We start from the raw sequence: 18,631 nt of genomic DNA, 5'->3' as shown, positions 1-18,631 counted from the left end.
TTAAAAGTCAGGAGATGTCCAAGGACGCTTGTTGCCACATGACGGGTGCACAGACTGCTAAGTCCTTGGGTTGGTTATCTTTAGAAGGGACATTTTGTCTTAGATTCCTGTTGTACATGCAACGTGGTGAAGATGAAGACTTTAAACATGGCCACTAAGGAATAGAGTCTGCGCAGAGACAACTCCTCAAGGACATAGTGCAGGCACGAGATATGTAAATGAATTCTCAGAATTGTAATGAATATGTAAACTATTTCCCAGAAAACTAATGAACGGGTATGAGTGTAGAAGAATGGCGGCAGAAGCATGGCTTTAGAATCTCTGAAGATCTGCACAATCCAGGCCTGGTATTAGAACAGGCCTGTAATCAGAATTGTACTGAAGTTGCTGTGCTGAAGTTAACAAGAAAGGTAGCCTTGAGCTATTCTTGAATCCTGAGACCAAGTAATTATGTTGTGCCAACAGGCCGTGGCTGTAACAAGCTACAGCTGCTGGGAAAGCAGGTGCAGGACCAAGAAAGATGGGGACCAGTATGGGAATATAGGGAGTAGCAAACTACAAGGCTGAAGCACAGCAACTCAGTTAGCTACATGGATAGAATGCTTATTTTAGTCATGATAATTAGGGGTGTGAAACCGCGCGCTTAGAGACTACTAACCAACTATATTTCTGCTTTACAAATATGCGTGTGTATTGGTTCTATATAAGTAGTGTCAGAGTTGAGCAAGATGCATAACTCATATTGAGCATCTTCTTGACTCCGGCGAACCCTTCTTCCAACATATGAGTAGCTTGTGTAAAGGAGGGGGAGGGACTGAAAAGTCCCCCCTGTGTGCATAACTTTGGTGGAGCGATCCCCCACGCACCCAGCGCTGCCGAATAAAGATAACCTCTGCTCGCCTGCATATTGCTGACTGATTCTTCAAATCAGTTTTCAGATGCAGCCAGCTACATCTTTAGGCACCTAAACCCATTGAAAAGAGAGCTTTAAAAGCCAACATTTTCAGGGAAAACAAAGCCATGTGCCGTAGTAATCTCTTCCACAAAATAAGATGTTGAGATGACTTTACTGAAAGAAAGTATTGATTTTATTTTGTTCCCAGGTACAAAATAGCAAAGGTCAAAAATAATGCTTAGGTACGGAGAGTGTAAAGTCACTCAAGTGAAGGTCTGGAAACTGTAAGGTGTTTTTTTTAATGTTTTTTGTATGTCAGGGTTCAGGGATAAATGAAACTGTACCAGACAGTAGACCTTTCAAGTGTGGTTTTGATACTTCATGTACCAATAACAGGGAAGAAAGCTTTTTTTTGATTGAATGACTAGTTGAAGTTATTTCTAATTCAATTCCTAAAAGAATGCACAGGAACCCGAACATGAAACACAGTTGGCAGCTGGGAGAGGACTACTGTCATCTCATAATCTCTCAGTTTGATCTGTTGAATCCAAGAGAACCTGATGCAAGATAACACGCACTCCGAAGACCTGGGAGATGTAAACAAAATTATCAAAGACTGTCTTTTAAAGTAGGTCCAGTAAATGCAAATATTTCAATAGTATTTGAGTTGCATATCTGTCAGAGTCTTAAAACATTGTAACAATTCCAGTTATTAAAAGCTATGAAAATGTACGTAGATCACATTTTGCTGCTTTTATATGGTATGCATGAAAGGAGGAACTGCAGCAGCCTTGTAATTTCAAATACGAAGCAGTAATTGTTGAACACTTAAGAACCTAAGATCTGAGGGCGAGGAAAGCTGGCAGTGCAAAAAGAGGTCATCACTAGGAAGCAGATACTGCTCTCCAAAATGGAGAGAGAACTGCAGCTGCTCTGTATTCCCACAACTGGCAGAGGACAGGTCTGCAAGCCAGGACCGTATGGAGCTTCCCAGCAGCCCGTGCCTAAACCAACAGGGGCTCCCCTCCCCTCCCCTCCCCTCCCCTTCCCTTCCCTTCCAACAGACTAAGCATCCAGGAGTTCCCACTACTGATGGCAGCACTGCTGTGGTCTCATCTAGAGCCACAGTTTCAGTTTCTTTAAAAAAAAAAAAAACCATCTTTCTCCAAAAAACAGCTCCCTTCTTTCTCCAAAACCATCTCCCAAACCTTCCTGACTTGCCTTTACCAAGTGGCAATATTTAATGATACTGTAAGTCAGACGGTTCACAGGAGCTTTAGGCATGCCTGCGTCAGCCTGGAAAATTAGTTGCATACTTTAATCCTGTGAAATGCTGAATATGTCTGATAGAATAGGCATGGAAATTAGGATACACTCCATACTTTAATCATCACTTAGGGTACGCCTAAAAGGCCACTTGTTGCATTGATGGAAAAAACTTTGAGGAGCTGAGATGGCATCATAAACCCACCCAGACATCTGTGACTCGGGAGGGAAGCATGAAGGTAAAATCTGGAATCCAGAGAAGAACATGAAGAAGAAAATAAACAGAACTGCCAGAAACGGGAAGATACTGGTACCATAGTGCAATGTATTTCAGCAGTTTAGCATTCCTGGTGCTCTGCTGACCTGAGCTCAGGAGGACTGGATTCTGCCTAATACCCCATTCGCTGGATCTGTATGGTGTCCAGGCAGTGCAGCCCCAGGGTGCAAATGAAGTGGTGGAAAACGTGCCATTTCAGCTTGTCTCAGCCAGGGCCATACCCTCTGCCACCCCAGCATGCCGGACTCGGTGCTGGGGAGGAAGAGCTTCTGTACACATTGCGAGTCAGCGGGGCAATCCCAGCTCTGGCTCCTGGCAGAAGGCTTCCCGCGTGTCATTTCAGCAGGCAGAGGGTGGAGCTACGCCAGTGTACGTGGTGTACACAATATTCCCTAGAAACTGGAAGAAGAGTTAGATGAGCTGCCGCATCCCTGTTAGAAGGCTGTGAGCTCATCAAAAAAGATAATTATGTTTTTTGAAAAGATTACTGACTGGAAGAATAGAAACAAAACAGGCAACAGCACAAAGATGATTGCAGAGAAGGAAGAATAAGGGTCAAGAATGGGACTGGGAAAATGGAGCAATGAGAAGGAACTGCATGCTGGGTTGTTAAAATAGAAATCACAGGGAAGGTTGCCATGAAAGCAGAGTGGGAGAGAAGAGGATTTAAGTCTACCAGTAGATCTCAGAGGTACAGTGAGCACTTGCTACATGCCCTTGGCAGGAACACCTTGCCATTTGACTGCTAATCTGACCAGCATTGTTCTTGTGTACAGGTGAGGTTTTCTGCCACTGCTATCTGTAGCACATAGATATCTGAAAAGTCATGTTAATGCTGCAATCATCCATTGTTGATGAAGTCTGGTATCTTTGTTCGCAGTGCCTTATGCCATAGGTGTCTTCATCATGGGGCTTGCTTCATCACATTACTGTTTGTTTAATTTCTTTTTAATAATTTTAGTTCTTCTCTGCTTTCCACCATGAGTTTTTTTTCTGGGAATCTTGTGCTTCTTCTTCTTCATCCATTTTTTAACTTTTCTAATCCGTGGGCTCACACAGAACTTTCTGCCTCCTATGTACAGACTGCCAGAGCAAAAATTGGTTGTCAGTTTCAAAGAAAAAAATGTAAACCCCCCAAATTTTTCAAACAATCATACTTATCACTCACCTGTGAAGACCACAGAGTTAGAAGTGGTCAATCTTAGTTTATGTTTTATACTATGTCTACTCACTTTTTGTCTGGTTTTAAATATGTGCAAGTTAGAATTTAAGGTTTACGTGATTACACTTGTGTTTCAAAATCTGCAAAATCTTTCCTACTTCAGTGGGTCTGAAAAGAACTACAGTGCAAACCAGTACATTTCTATGGCCAATAAATACGTAGACCACTTTATCATTATTAATGTTATTATTATTGTCATGATCATCATGCAAATATCTAGAACTAAAACATGTCCAGGATTTCTTTGAAATTTATCAATTTAATGCAAACTGTGTGATATCATACAAACAAACAAAAAAGAACAAAAAGAAAAAAAAAGAAGTAGCTTATGTACAAAAGTAAGGCTGATTTAATGAGTTTAGGCAAGGTTGGCATAGTTGGAAAAACCCAAAGAAGTCTCAAGGTGCATGAGTCATTCTTCAGTTCTGAAAATAGAGCAAGTGTCAGAGTTAGTGCAGGCTGAATAATGATCAATATTATTATTGAAAAGGAAATTCAATTTTAGCAGTCAGAAGTTTAAGTAGCACAAGGAAGGACAGTTCTTAAATCACACACAATCTTGTTTTTCATTGCGTTTGTGTTAGCATCCTAAGATTCTACTTGTTTAAATGGCGCCTGATAGGTTTTAACTTGACAGTACCCCTTTCACAGTGACTGACACAAAAGGTCTCTTACATAACAGCTTCTAGGTGACACAGGCCATCAGCTCTCTGGATTTCAAACCTCTCCACTCTTCGGAGAATTCCTTTGGGAATTTCATCTGAAATTTTCATGCAACAGTTAAAGGCCCCAGGGAACAAGGCTAAAAAGAGTAAAAACAATGTCAGAAACAACAGAGATATGAAGATGACAAGTCATAGCTTGACTTCACAGAATAACAGAATGGTTGAGGTTGGGAAGGGGCCTCTGGAGGTCATCTGATCCAACCCTCCTGCTCAGGCAGGGCCACCTGAAGCTGATTGCCCAGGACCATGCCAAGACACCCTTTGAGTATCTCCGAGGACAAAGACTCCACAACATATCTGGGCAACCTGCTCCAGTGTCTGACCACCTTCACAACAAAAAAAAGTGTTTTTCTGTGTTCAGGTTGAATTTCTTGCGCTTTAGTTTGTGCCCCTTCCCTCTTGTCCTGTCAGTGGGCAATACTGTGAAGACCCTGGCTCCCTCTTCTTCATTCATTCCCATCAGGTATGGGAATGACGGTTACAATACCTTGATGAGAACTCACTTGAGCATTCTCTTGTCCAGGCTAAACATTCCAACTCTCTCAGCCTTTCCTTATATGCAATATGCTCCAGTCCCTTCATCATCTTTGGGGTCCTTTGCTGGACTCTTTCCAGTAAGTCCATGTCTCTTTTGTACTAGGGAGCCCTGAACTGGGCCCAGCACTCCAGATGTGGCCTCACTAGTGCTGAGTAGAGGGAAAGGATCACCTCCCTCGATGGTGTGACCCCCTGCTCCCAACCCCTGTTGATGTGGTTAGCATAACTAATACCATTTTATGAGGCAAGCATCCATTCTCTGTGATGATCTCTAGCAAATAACGTATTGGTTCCCTTTCCCTCGTTATCAGCCCCTGAAGGTCCTGTGAACCAAGCAGATGAACCAAACAGATTTCTTCCCTTCCGTACTGGATCCCAGCATGTACAGCTGCCTAGCATTATTCCTCCACGGATGCATGACTTTGCATTTCCCCTTGTTGAATTCAATAAGATTCTTCTCTACTCATTTCTACAGCCTGTTGAGGTCTATCTGTAAGGCACCAAAACCATGTAGTGCATCAGCCACTGCTCCCAGTCTTTTATCATCTGCAGACTTGCTGAGGGCACATTCTGTCCCATCATCCAAGCCATTAATGAAGATGTTGACCAGTATTGGTTCCCATGTAGACCCATGGGGTACACCACTGATGACTTGCTTCCAATTTTTCTTTGCACCACTGATCACAGCCCTCTGGCCATTTGGCCAGTTTTCCATCCACCTCGCTATTCACTCATCTAACCAGTATGTTGTCAGCTTGTCTATGATGATGTTATGGGAGACAGTATGAAAGGCACTACTGAAGTAGAGGTAGACATCCAGGGCTCTCCTTTTGACCACTAGGCTAGTCACTCACTGTAGAAGGCTATCAGCTTGGTCAAGCATGATTTCCCCTTCATAAATCCATGCTGACTACTGCTGATCACTGTCGTGTCCTTCAGATCTTTGGAAATGCTTTCCAGGAGGATTTTCTCCATCACCTTGCCAGGGACTGAGGTGAAGTTGACCAGCCTGTAGTTCCCTGGATCTTCCTCCTTGCCCTTCTTGTTATATTTGCTCTCTTCCAGTCTTTAGGAACTCTGCCAGTCACCGTGACACTTCAAAGATAATTGACAGTGGCCTCACAGCATCAGCCAGCTTCCTCAGCACTGGTGGATGTGCATCCCATCCGTCCCTGTGGCCTTATGTAGGTCCAGTTTTTTCAAATGCTCCAGGATTTGGTCCTCCTCCACTGATGATGTCTTCCTTGCTGCAGACTTTCCCTCTGGTCTCAGGGATTCTTGAAGGCCAGTTTGAATAGTAAAGAGTGAGGTAAAGAAGGCACTGAGTATGTCAGCTTTATCCGTGTCATTTGTCACCACTTCATGCCCCATTCAGCAGCAGGTTCATATATTCCCTTCTCTTTCTTTTGCTATTTATGTGCTTGTGGAATTCTTTCCTGCTACACACCACATCCCTTGCCAGGTTCACCTCCAGCTCAGCCCTGGATTTCCTAACCGCATTCCTGTATGGTCAGACAGAAACTCTATACTCCACCTGGGTCACCTGCCCCTGCTTCCACCTCTTTGTTCCGCACTATGTTTTTATGCTCAAGTTCAGTTAGGAGATCTGTGCTCATCCATGCAGGTCTCCTGCCACTTTGCTCTAATTTTCTGTTTGTTGGGACAGACCTTTCTAAAGCTTGGAAGCGATCCTCAAATATCAGCCAGCTGTCCTTGACCCCTTATATTCCATGGGATTCTTCCAGGCAGGTCTCTGAAGAAGTTGTAAATCTGCTTTCCTGACTTCCAGGGTGTGATCTTGCTTTTTGCCCTGCTCCATCTTATGGATGAACTCCACCATCTTATGGACACTGCTGCCTCTGACTTTCATGCCCCTGACCTGTTTTTCCTTCTTTGCAAGTATCTGGTCCAGCTGAGCACTCTTCCTTGATAGTTCCTTGAGTACTTGTGCTGGAAGATGTCATCAGTGCACACAAGAGATCTTGTAGATTGCTTGACCACTGCTGTGTTGTCCTTCCAGCAGATATTAGGGTGGATAGAGTCCCCCATAAGGACCAGAGCTTTTGAACGTGAGGCTTTTTTAAGTGGTTTGAAGAAGGCCGCATCTACTTCTTCCTCATCAGGAGGTCTATAGTAGAAACCCACTACAACATGACCCATGTTGATCTGCCCCACTAATCCTGACCCATAAGTTCTCAGCAGGCTCGTCATGAATCCCCCAGCAGAGCTCCATGCATTCCTACTGCTCTTTTGTATAAAGGGCAACTGCATCTCCTTGCCTTCCAGACTGTTCTTCCTAGAAGCCCACATCCCTCCATGGCAGCACATCAGTCATGTGGTCCATCCCACCATGATCCATGATCCCAGTGAGGTCCTAGCCCTCTACTTGCATACAGACTTGTGGCTCCTGTTCACTCCCCATGCCGCACGCATTAGTGGAAGGGCATTTTAGAGAGGTGTCAGGGGTTAGTTATCTTTACAGCTTATGGGATGAGATACCGTCCTCTCAGCTTCTCCCACACGACAGATGGGTGGTTTTGTTGTCTAAGGAACAGTTTCCTCCACTTCTCCTTATGCACACATATGTAAAGGCTTGTTGCAGTGAAATACAATAAAAAACATCTAAGTGCTTTATTTGTGGAAGAACACCAACGTTAATGACACAGGAAGTGTCAGAAGTATCATTTAAAAGCTCTGCCTTGTGAGGTTGAATCGAGCCCATTAGCTTTTTTCTTTGAAACTGTTAATGCTGTTGCTGGGTTTTGGTGTTTTATTTTGCCCCAAGGGATCCCATGGATGAATGTGTCTCCACTAGGGAATGATCTGCAGGTTTTTTCCTGCTTGCTCTTACCATCTTGAAAATAACAAGTCCCTGAACCCTAAAAAGCAGATCCTTAACTTTAGATTTTTTGATGACAATTACTAACAATGTGGTGCTTGATTTTCTTCTGCTGTAGCACAGAAATAGATCTTCTAAAGGGCATTCCCTCCATCAGCTCAAGGACAAGAAAAGCCATGTGGCTCAGGGATTTATCTAGTATGTGAGGGTCTCAGGATCAAAGCAGTGCTTCAGACTGAGCACAGCAAAGACCCCTGTGTCCCTGTCCATGAATTAATCTGGGAGAAATGGGGCAAGAGCCTTCTTTCTATTTGTTTTGATATTTTTTTTTCCCCTAGCTTGTAAATCATGCTGTTCCTTAAGTAATCATTTAGTCCTGGAGCGCAAGAGTCATAGAGCAAGAAAAATAAAAGCAGGAGAATGAGTTGCAGTTCCTGTAAGAAGGGAATGAGAAGTCTTTTTAAAAATTTTCCTGTGAGCAAGAAGATGGTGTGCTCTGTTCCTTACAAGAGTGCTTGCTTAGTGCTGTAGTTGCTGTAGCAAACAACAATTTAGATGCTGGCAAAGCTGTAGCAGTGAGCTTGAGGAGCCAGCAACGTAGCAGGAGTCGCTGAAGACCAGTCACACTGTCCACTGCAGCTTGCAGGGGGCTTTCGTACCGGTGAGGCTGATGACAGAGCCCTGGGATTTCACAGTTGAAAAGGAGGGTGAAAGCAAGCAGCTGGCATAGCAGTTGCCTCCTCAGCAACCCAGAGAGGATGATAAATAATCATATGGTGCAGATGGATTAATTAAAAGTTGAACATTACCTGTATTATTTCCCTGTTGTCCTTTGCTTTTGTCTTTTTTTTTTTTTTTTCCCCTGAGGGCTCAAGAGAGCTTCAGTGGCACTATGAACTTTTGTTATTGCCAGTTAGCTCCTGGCAGAAGGATCACATGGGATAAAAACTCAAGGAAAGGTACCTTCTTTGAACTCGACCTGAGGTTGCCAGCTGTGCGTTTTGGAGAGGTCTAGTCCTCTGCTTCTTTGGGGTCTAGTAAACTAAAGCACTTGTTAAGCCCAACACTCTCAGCCTCCCGCGGAACAGCTGCATATTCCAGAAGGTCTTGAGATAAGACACCTGTCTCCTGAACTTTTCTTCACCTGGTTTCTCCAGTGCCTGGCTGCCATCTCTTGCCCTCATCCCACTTTACATACTCAGAAATGTCATTCACTCTGATCCTCAGACCTGAAACATCTGTTATCACCCTTTTTATAGTGCAATATACTGTACTATATAGCACTATGTTAGTCATTTGAACACTTTATAACTAAAAATTAAGAAATTAATACTGATGTACTTTTATAGCTTTATAAGGAAAAATATACACAAACTTTAAAGAAAATGAAGCAAAATTCTTGGTCCACCCAGGTGGACTTATGAGCATCTCACTGGCCACTCATGACAGACTGCCCTTTTGCCAGGAACTTAGCCAACAGGAACTGCATCTTTTAGAAACTTGTTTATCATTGCATCTTTACATACCGCTTACATAACTAGACTAGCAGTTTTAGAGTGAATTCAATTATCTGATGCTCAGTTGATCTTTGAATTGGAGCATTAAGCCACTGACATCTAAGTCATGCAGCTACACAAAAACCTGTGCCTCTCAGCCTGAGAATATGCAGCTGACTGCATGTACAGCTGGTGAATACGCCAACAGAAAGCAGACTGAAATTTTGTATAAAGTGTGAATGAGGTGGAGCTTATATTCTTGCTAAAGAGGCAAAAACATTTCTTATGCAGAGTGAGAGGCTGCTAGTAACTTTTTATTTGACGTGTGTGCTTGAGGAGGCTGTCTTGCTTTTAGAGGTTTGTGTGGGTGTTTGCCTTGAGGAATTCTGATCTGCATCATCTTTTTTGATGAAAAAGAAGCTGTCGCTTTTAAATAATTTTTGTTATTGTTGTTCTGTGCTTGAAAGTATAGTTACAGTATGGAAGACAGAAATTAATTATCTTTGAGTCACAGATTAATACGTGACATCAGGGTCTTTTTGTCAGACAACATGAAAGTGTCAGAAACATTGTCTTGACAGAGGCAATTGTGGTAACTGGTACCTTTTTAAATGGGAATCTGTTGAAAAAGTGATTCCCCCCCTCCCCACCCCCCACCCCCCACCCCCAATGTGAAGAACGCTCAGGGCAGTGAGCCAAGGAATTCCGATATTTCCCCAGAGCCTCAGGAGAGGGGACACTGTTGTCCTGGAGCACTGAGCCATCCTGCAGCTTCATTGCCCAGTCCATTATTACTGTAACTACAATCTAATCCCACAAGTGGGAAGGAACCAGGAGGTATTAAGCAAAGCTAATGATTTCATCCCAACCTAATACCATACATTTTTTGTGGCTTCAGCAATTAGATCAGTCTTATTAGTAATAATTGGCCTAAACCATGGTTAAAAGGAAAGAACTGTGATTTTCCACAAGGATGTTTGCATGGACTTGTGTGTGCCATTAACCAAAGACATTTTTTTTCACTGCTGCTCACTTCATTTGTCTCTGTAGCTCAATGCCACAACCAGAAATCCACAGTTGCTTACCCAAACGTTATTTAGACCTGTTTTCTGACACTAAGCCTCTTTAACCAGAAAGGTAAAGGAGCCACTGAAAAAATCAGCAAGCTTAGCAATGGATCTTGAGACAGGTCTGTCCACTCAGGGACTGCTCTGCTGTTATTTCAGTGTATTATCTGTTTTGATATTTCTTCCCTGGCAAATCTCACCAGGGAAAGACCTATTCCTTTTTGAAGATTTTGTTGCATATTTTTGGGTGTCATCTATCTTCAATCTTGCAGAAAAGTCCACTGGAGCAAGTTAAGTACTTTGCAGAGTGCAAGCAAGATATTAACTAGAATAATACCTTCACTCACCTCACCTTCTCTCTCAAGGATACCTAAAAAGGACCTCCTTTGCAGATGTATGTGGCTCGTAGAATTCAATAGTCCTGATATTTTCGTTGTACTGTATTTATTTAACATGCTATGTATAGCTTTATCAATTTCAAAAGAAGTAGAGAGAAAAAGCTTTGACTTTCTAGTGAGAATAAGTTGTTTAGTACATGTGAAAAAAAACCACTTGACTTTTTTCTAAAACAAAAAAGAAAATCCCTGAAATTCTGAATTACAGTGCTTGTTGTTCAAGGAATGTAGCACAAGAACTTAAGTTTGGGAGCTTTAATTGTTTTCAAGTAAGTAATGGGAGCTAAGGCTCACATTGTGGCCAGCTTTGTGAAGGTTCATGAAAAGACTCAAATTCTGAATGAAGACTGTAAGAAGCTTTGGGTCCAGCTGGTGCGATTGATGAAGCTGGTCAGCGGGCATCCGTTCCTAAAACAGTGTACAGTTGAGAGCATTTTCCCGGGATTTCCAAGCCAAATGATGTACATGAGGGCACTGAACACGGTGGCACTGATGCCCATTATGTACTCCTGGTCCCCTCTCCAGCAGAATTTCATGGTGGAGTATGAAAACATTCTGTGTAATATCCCTTACATGGGAGATGAGGTGAAGGAAGAAGATGAAACTTTCATTGAAGAACTTATTAATAACTATGATGGGAAGGCTCATGGAGTGGAAGAAACTATTTCAGGATCAGTCCTCCTCAGCGATGCTGTGTTCCTGGAGCTGGTGAACACCCTGAATCAGTACTCGGGCGAGGAAGAGGAAGGACACAATGATTCTGAGGTTAAACAGGAGGATGGGAAAGAGGAGCTGCTGGTCACAAGGAAAACAAATTGTGGCAGAAGGTAACAAGAAGTGTTCAAAGAAGCAGTTTCCAAATGACATGATATTTACTGCTATTTCTTCTGTTTCCTGAATATGGCTTCCCAGATGACATGAATGCTCGTTTGCTTCCTCGGAAACCTGTCAAATCTTGGTGGCATGGTCATCAGTCACTTCTTAGGGTGGAAGGGATAAAAAGTTGCCAATTAGAGATTACTGTTCTCATCTGCATTCAGCTCGACCTGTTAGAAGCTCTTTTAGTAAAATGTTGCTCTTAACTGGAAAAAGATCCCCAAAGTCTGTGAGACCTGGTGAGTTTGAACTGATGTTATTGAAGTGAAGTGCTAGAGGATGATGCGCAGCAAAAACAAGGATGAAACTCTGATGGAACAAGACCTCCACAAGTATTGTTCGTGGTATCTGTCTTTACACTTCTGTTCACTTGATCAGTGTCAAGTCTCTTTGAGGCTGAAAACTTTCATTTTCCATTTCCTATCTGCTACCTGGCCAAACTCAGTCCATAGAAACTTTTTCTTATCCTTTCTGCTTTGCTGTTTTCACCATCATTCTTAAACTTGAGAGCCACGTGTTAAACAGCTGAGGAAGGCTATGTCATTTAGGGTCCAGGCAAAAAATATTAAAAGCAATTATTGCTGCCTGCTCAGTTTCTGGTGCAAGAAAGAACATTTCCCTCCTTCAGTTTCAAGCTGATATTCTTAGATTTGCCTACCCATTTATAGAAACTGTAGTGTCTGATGAAGAGCCCTCCTATGGCATACAGTAGCAGTAGCTGGTGGCTGTTCTTCTGCTCTCTGGATGTAGTTTTTAGGCAGGTAGGACTGGGTGAATGTCTCAATATGCATAGGACAGACTGCTGGCAAGAAGAAACACAGCAGTCATTGGTTCAGCCAGCCTCTTCTGTAGAAAATTTAACACAGCAAGGCAGGTCTTTGCCTTATGAGGGGGGACAGATGCAGAAAAAAGAGGAAGTGAAGCCACAAGGAAATAGATAGTGAGTGATAGAGCCATTGTGTTCCCCACCCCTGTGCTTGCGCTTAACTATGCTTGGTTTCATTTTGGCCTCTTTTGGCTGAAGATGATAGGAAAAGCTGGGTTCTTGGTAAGAATAGTAGGAAAGGTACTTTTGGTCCCTGTCTTCACTCCTGTCTGCTCCAGACCCAACCCTGCTGCCTTGTGCAGCTCTTTTCCTGGCAGGTTTCACTCCAGCAGTTAGTGTTTTGACCAGGCCTTCAGTGGTCCCTCCTGGATCCTGCTGGCAGCACAGGGGAGCCTGTCAGGACTGCTGGGAGAGCACTTAGTTGACCTTTCTGAACTGGATGTGACCCATGGACTGGTGAGTGAAAAGCCACACTGCGGATGTTCTTCCATGCAACCAAAAAACCAGGAGGAGAGTTCTTGCACTTACGCAAACTAAGGCAGCCCAGCAAAAGTGCAAGTAGTTGCTACGCAGAATGGGTTCCCCCAACATGGTGTGTGGTCTGAGGGGCAGTGTCTCTTGCATGGCGAGATCCGTAAACCTGAGGCACTTTCTGTACCTGTGCTGAGATGTAAGATGTGCTGCTAAGGAGCCTCGAGTTCACCATGAGCTGATGCAGCTCTGCACTGATTGCACAACTTTGGCACACCTAGGGCTATTAGTAGCGGTCATTAGTGTTTCCTAATGGAACTCTTTTGCGGTTACAAAGTAGGCTTTGTACATCTGGAAACCCCCCTTTGCATTGATTAATCAGATCAATGTCTTGCTTAGTCAGAACATGAGACGTATTGAAGTGCACTGGTCTCGATACAACCATTTCCATAGACAAGTTTCAGCTCTTAATCCAGGATTGTTATTTATGAACATACAATCCAGGCTGTGTCCTTGGCAGGAAATTTACTATTACATCACCTACACTTTACATTAACTACTGAGTACTCATGTGCACATGAAGCTGCCAGAAAATGTTTCTCTCATCTAAAATGTGAGGCTGTTTTTGAGTTCACTACCTCAAAGCAGGTCTTTTCAGCTTAACCTAAAGCAAGTCAATAACTACTTCATTTAGCAGAAGGCTGTGATCCTGGTTGGCAGGTGAACAAAGGAGGATGCTAGAATCTTTGGCAAATGTAGCATAGCTCTACTTTGTAAAAACAAGGAGGCTGCTTAATAGCTGGAGGTGAGAGGGGAACTCAAATGCTGAAAAATGCTCTAATGCATCCTACTATTTTTACTGCTTGCTAATACACACAGTTAAAGCTTAATTCTGAAAAAAGAGATAAACAAAAGATAGAAGAGATTCTATACCTGCTGAAGTGGTAGAAATAACTGTAAATAAAGTACAAATCATTATATATAAACAAACAAATCATACTATAAAATTTTGTGGCCAAACCCAAATGAAGTTATGCAGTGTTGCTTTTCCGGTTCTGCTATGAGGACTGCTGTTCCTATGGACATTTTCAAGGCTGGAAGGCTGAGTAGAGATGAACAGACAGATGGGTATGTCATACAGGTCATGATTTTCAAATGGGCATTTGTCCATCATGCTATCATTTTGCAAGCTGTTTGTCCCCTGTCCCCGTACAACATCCTTGATGCTCTGGGCTACAGAGCATCTAGGAAATGCAAGCTGAAAACTGGCAAAACACAGTGTAATATTGATGTGGACCAGCAAACACTAGTTTCCAATGCCTTATCAGAAGGTGAAATTTGTGCTATTCCTAGCAAAAACAAAACACATAATGTCTTGCACATCAAGATGAAAAAGAAGCTGTCATGTGAATATACATTTTTTTTCTGTAAAGCAATGCAACTTGGTAAGAGGGAGCCCATGTCCCACACTGCACAGATCACCCTCACTCTGACCAGCATTACTGGAGTAGCTAGGATATTGTAGGAATAACTTGGATAACTCCAGCTAACTCTTTAAGGAAGACTTGGACAATCTTATTTAGTTGTTATTCCTACCCTGTAGCATTCAACACTTGGTTTGGATGCTTTTACTGTATAGGAATTAGCAAATTTCTCCCTTCATATTTTCAAGATTAAATACATGTTGGAGTTCTGAAAAAGAGCTTCTGTCTTCTCAAATTGAAATTCAAATGAACCAGTCAAAGCTGGTGTATACTCTGTCATGCAGTGCTGCCCACTTCACTGCAGGTGTGGCAGCACCTGGCACTCTCACATAAATGGATGCATAATGGCCAGCCTAAGAAGCGTAACTCTAGTTAGGGTTAACCCTAAATGTAGTTCAGAACAGGGTAGGGTGTGCCTGTACCTGTGTAGCTACATTCAGTTTTGCCCATTTTTATTGTGGGTTCTGCTGTTTGAATATTGGTGCTAAGTATGGAGCATGTTTGCATGAGGAAATTTAGGTGGTAAAGGTATTTCCCCTGGGCCACATGGTTCAGTATAAAAGAGTGTTCTAAGAGAACATTTACTTTGACCTGTGCAGGTATGTGCCAGTCCTATTATGCAAGATCTTGATGACTGGCCAGATCATATATCTAATAAAAGAGCACTTCAGAGTTTTCTCATGCCAGCAAGTGCAGTGGCCATTTTAACAGGATAAAATTTTAAGGCAGATTTTGTCCATGTGCTCTCTAAATTTTCAACAAACTCCACAATTCCTACTCCTACTGAAACCGGTGGAGCTTGAGAAAGGAACATCTCAAAGGCTGAAGTGCTCCAGAATCTGAGTTATGTTCTCTATGAACACAGCTTATTTTACAGTAGAAAATTACAAAGGAAAACTAAGAATTCAAGCACAGCACTGGCTGAATTTTTTTTTTAAATTTTTTAATTTTGATGAAATGCAAGAAGACAAAAGCAAGTGTTACTAGATTTCCTGACTCCTTGAGATGTGCTGCACCAAACGCAGAGCAAATCTGCATGTAAAACTGCATTTCTGCTGAGAGAGAAGAGTTATGTGAAGTTTGCATAAAAATCTTTTTTAAATCTTTGCCATCCAGGGCAATTTCACTTTAAAGGAAAAAGACCAAGTGGTTTTCTGAACCTATTCCCTCTTGAGAAGCTTTGAAAGGAGGAAAATGCAGCTGAACTAGAGAGACCCCTTTAAACAAACAGTGACATTTTCTTAGGTGTTCCCTCAGGAAATCACTGCTTTAAAGGTCTTATACCTTCAGCAGTTAAAATCTCTCAGCAACAATGTTCTTGATAATGTTTGCTTTGACAAATAATCCACTTGGCTTTTCCTTGCTTAAGTCATTTTATGGAATCATAAAGTCCCCATATCTGTTGTGGAAACATCAAGGAAACGCTCAGGTGAAGCCCTGACTTGACTGAAGCAAATGCCAATTGTTTTATGCAGTTTAAGACAGCCAGGTTCCACTTTTTAAATCTTCCCATGCTACAGCACAGACCTTTAAGCTATCATCTGCGGTTCCATATAGACTGCAGAGGCTCAAGCAGACGCAATGCCAGGTGGACACCCTTTGGGGTTTTTTTCCTTCTACTTTTAGGGTATAGAATAGGGTACAGAAGTATAGAAATAAAGTACAACTTTACTTACTCTCGGATGTCTGACCAACCACGACTGCCAGAACAGCCAGAACAGTGACGAAGTTCAGACCCATTCCTCCTGGGAGCGGTGGAAGCAGAGCCCCGGAGCAGGCGGTGAGCTGCAGGAACTAACACCTGACCCTACCTCCCAGCTGCCAGGGATGAACGTGACTCAATGCCCAACCCTGAACAGCAGCTTGAGTCGCCTCCTTCCCATGTGGCGCTATGGACTTCAGCAGCATTCCTCTTCTCACCTGTAGATGTGTGGCTAAGTGTTTTGCCAGATGGTAAAATAGGCTATTGTTCACATAGTACCCCAAGATTATACTGCCTTACGGCCAGATCCTCGCAGCCCTCCTCACTGATGAGACTCTTCAACAATAGCAATGCCAAGGAAGGGTATAAAAACTTCAGAAACAAATATTTGCAGGATTAAGGCAGAAGAAAAAAACAACCCTCTGCTATGATGTATCATCTCTGTGAAAGCCGAACATGCAACATCGTGGGCCAAACCTGCTGTAGCATGAACAGGCATAATGTCAAGAAGACCCAAGCCTTGGACTAGCTTTGCATCCGACCTGTGCATTTTCAGCCTGTAAAGACCCTGAGCAAGGGCTGTATTATTTAGCACGTTGTACTCCCTTATCCCCTTTTTGCCCATTGGTAATGCAGCAGCCGTGGTGTTTGTGCAAATTTGCAATGGTTCTGGTGAATGACAGCTGGAGAGAAACTGCAGCTGGTGTGTCTCCCTCCATTTTCCCCCTGATTCTTATTTCTGCAGCCCATTTAAATAATTTCTGTGATACCAGAGGAACACTCAATCTGCACAAACATGTAGCTTTCAGCTGGGGGGCAAGGGGGAAGATGCATGTGTGGAGGCTGACAATTTCTGTAACACTTCTGTGAGTGGCATTGGGAAAATCTTTCTCTGACTCATGCAGGTGATGAGGAAAAATGTCTCTGGGGAAAATAACTCCTCAAATTTCCCGCTAAACTTGACATACATGACAGGTCCAAATCTTCTAAAAGCCTAAAAGATTACTCTGCGGTCTCTGAACTGAACACCATGGCTGTATGGGTAGCAAGCAGTTGCCATATTTTGCCAAATTCTGCTACTGCCACTGCAGTGCAGGCTGTCTGCTTTGACCTTTCCCAAGGCTGAACTAGAAAAATCAGTCAGGGAAGTCCCTGAACTGCTCAACCAACCTCATCTTTGCTCTGGCTCATTACAGCCACTCACTATTCCTCAGTTTCCAGAACAGAAGGTAGAAGAAATGGCTAACCTGAGGGACTTTATACTTACAATGTCCCAACACCAGTTTTGCAATTCTATCTAATAATAAATTAATACAGTGCAATCAAACTTTCTGGCTATCACAGTTCTACTTTATAACTCTTGGTTTCTGCCTTACACTGTTATCTACCAGGATAAAAGAACCAGGCAAATGCACAGTACTATACTTTCGAACAAAAGTCTACTGTTAAGAGGAGAGAGAGGAGTAGATAATGACCTGTGCTGTTTAAAGTATGATTTCAGGGAAGTTATTTATGTTGAAATCAACAAGCTGATTCATTGTCACCATTTAATTACAGTGAAAAATCTGTATTATAAAAGCTAAACCACCACAGCCAGAGCCAAGACAGCTCAGAACACCTTTATTAATATGAAAATAGATGAAGACAAGACTGTTAGCAGCATTAATGTCCTTCAAAGTAGCACAAAGAGGAACAAGCTAGATTCAAAGAAATACAGTGAGACAGGTGTTACTGGAGTAACAGGTTAAAGAAACAGCTTCAATCAGTGTTAGATTTTGTATTGCAGCACCTGCTTGACACTGCAAAATGGGGTGCTTTGTGCCCTTGCAGTTGGTTCTGATAAATGCTTCCCATGGGATCTTCAGATACAGTTTTAAAGGCCTGATACAGATTACAAAAGCCTCACCACAGTAAGAGTATGGAGCACGGCAAGCTGTAGCAGTGGTGGGGACATAGGAAAAAACAAAGCACTCAACTATTTTTAAGACCAGTTACTGCAGTGGTAAGTCCAAAGTGTTCCCAGGTGGATGCTCAAACACACACACACGTGCTGTGTTCTCAAAAACACAGAGTAAATACAGATACCTGCAGAAACTAATTTCTCTGTTGATGGCAGTGAGCTACAGCATACTGAATAAAACTTCCTTCTTCAGTCACATTACTCAGTTTGAGCTCAAGTTTCACATTGTATATTCCCTCAGAGTTCATGGTGCCACTTATAGGTCCAAAATAAAGTAAATGTCTATTTACGTCGGTGGGAAAGTGCAGCAGGGAAACTGACTGTCAGACCCGGAACATGCTTCCCACTTTATGGAGGCTATATAACATGTCAGCAATTAAAAATGCTAAACCTATTAGAATAGGACAAAATGCAAACTGAGGAAACAACTCTGCTTTGTGAGACTGAGGAATTAAAAGCAAAAATAAACTCAGGGAACAATGGCAAATGCTGTGCTATGGCTCCACATGAACACACAAGCAGCCATCCAGCGTACAAAGGAAGAACAAGTTACCCAGAAAAGCTTTTCCAGGAATTGCACTGACATAGTTGAC

At 42.7% G+C, this 18,631-nt stretch overlaps 1 protein-coding gene across 2 annotated transcripts; it reads right to left on the bottom strand.

Annotated features, from left to right (window-relative positions):
* Positions 1-1,065: 1,065 nt before the first annotated feature.
* CCL28 (C-C motif chemokine ligand 28) lies at positions 1,066-17,141 on the bottom strand. 2 transcript variants are annotated; one of them, XR_003556390.2, is made up of 4 exons: positions 16,053-17,141; positions 4,336-4,462; positions 2,367-3,521; positions 1,066-1,482 (listed from the first exon to the last, which is right to left on the bottom strand). XR_003556390.2 is itself a non-coding variant. In XM_027793293.2 (3 exons), exons 1-3 carry the CDS (start codon positions 16,114-16,116, stop codon positions 3,365-3,367), a joined length of 348 nt encoding a protein of 115 aa, XP_027649094.1. In that variant the 5' UTR covers positions 16,117-17,141; the 3' UTR covers positions 2,200-3,364. The 2 variants fall into 2 exon arrangements, 1 of the variants encoding a protein (XP_027649094.1); XM_027793293.2 differs by lacking the exon at positions 1,066-1,482 and having other exon boundaries at positions 2,200-3,521.
* Between the last annotated feature and the right edge of the window lie 1,490 nt (positions 17,142-18,631).

The sequence above is a fragment of the Falco peregrinus genome, chromosome Z, assembly GCF_023634155.1.
Source record: "Falco peregrinus isolate bFalPer1 chromosome Z, bFalPer1.pri, whole genome shotgun sequence".
NCBI classification, from domain to species: Eukaryota; Metazoa; Chordata; class Aves; order Falconiformes; family Falconidae; genus Falco; species Falco peregrinus.
The sequence above is the reverse complement of the archived record's forward strand: the minus strand, read 5'-3'. Positions and strand labels throughout refer to the sequence as shown.

Coding starts and splice junctions, on each gene's coding strand:
- CCL28 (XM_027793293.2), bottom strand. CDS start 16,116: ATGGGTCTGAACTTCGTCACTGTTCTGGCTGTTCTGGCAGTCGTGGTT. Junction 4,463..16,052: donor GGTTGGTCAGACATCCGAGA/GTAAGTAAAGTT, acceptor TACTCTTTTTAG/CCTTGTTCCCTGGGGCCTTT. Junction 3,522..4,335: donor TGTCACCTAGAAGCTGTTAT/GTAAGAGACCTT, acceptor TTGCTCTGGCAG/TCTGTACATAGGAGGCAGAA.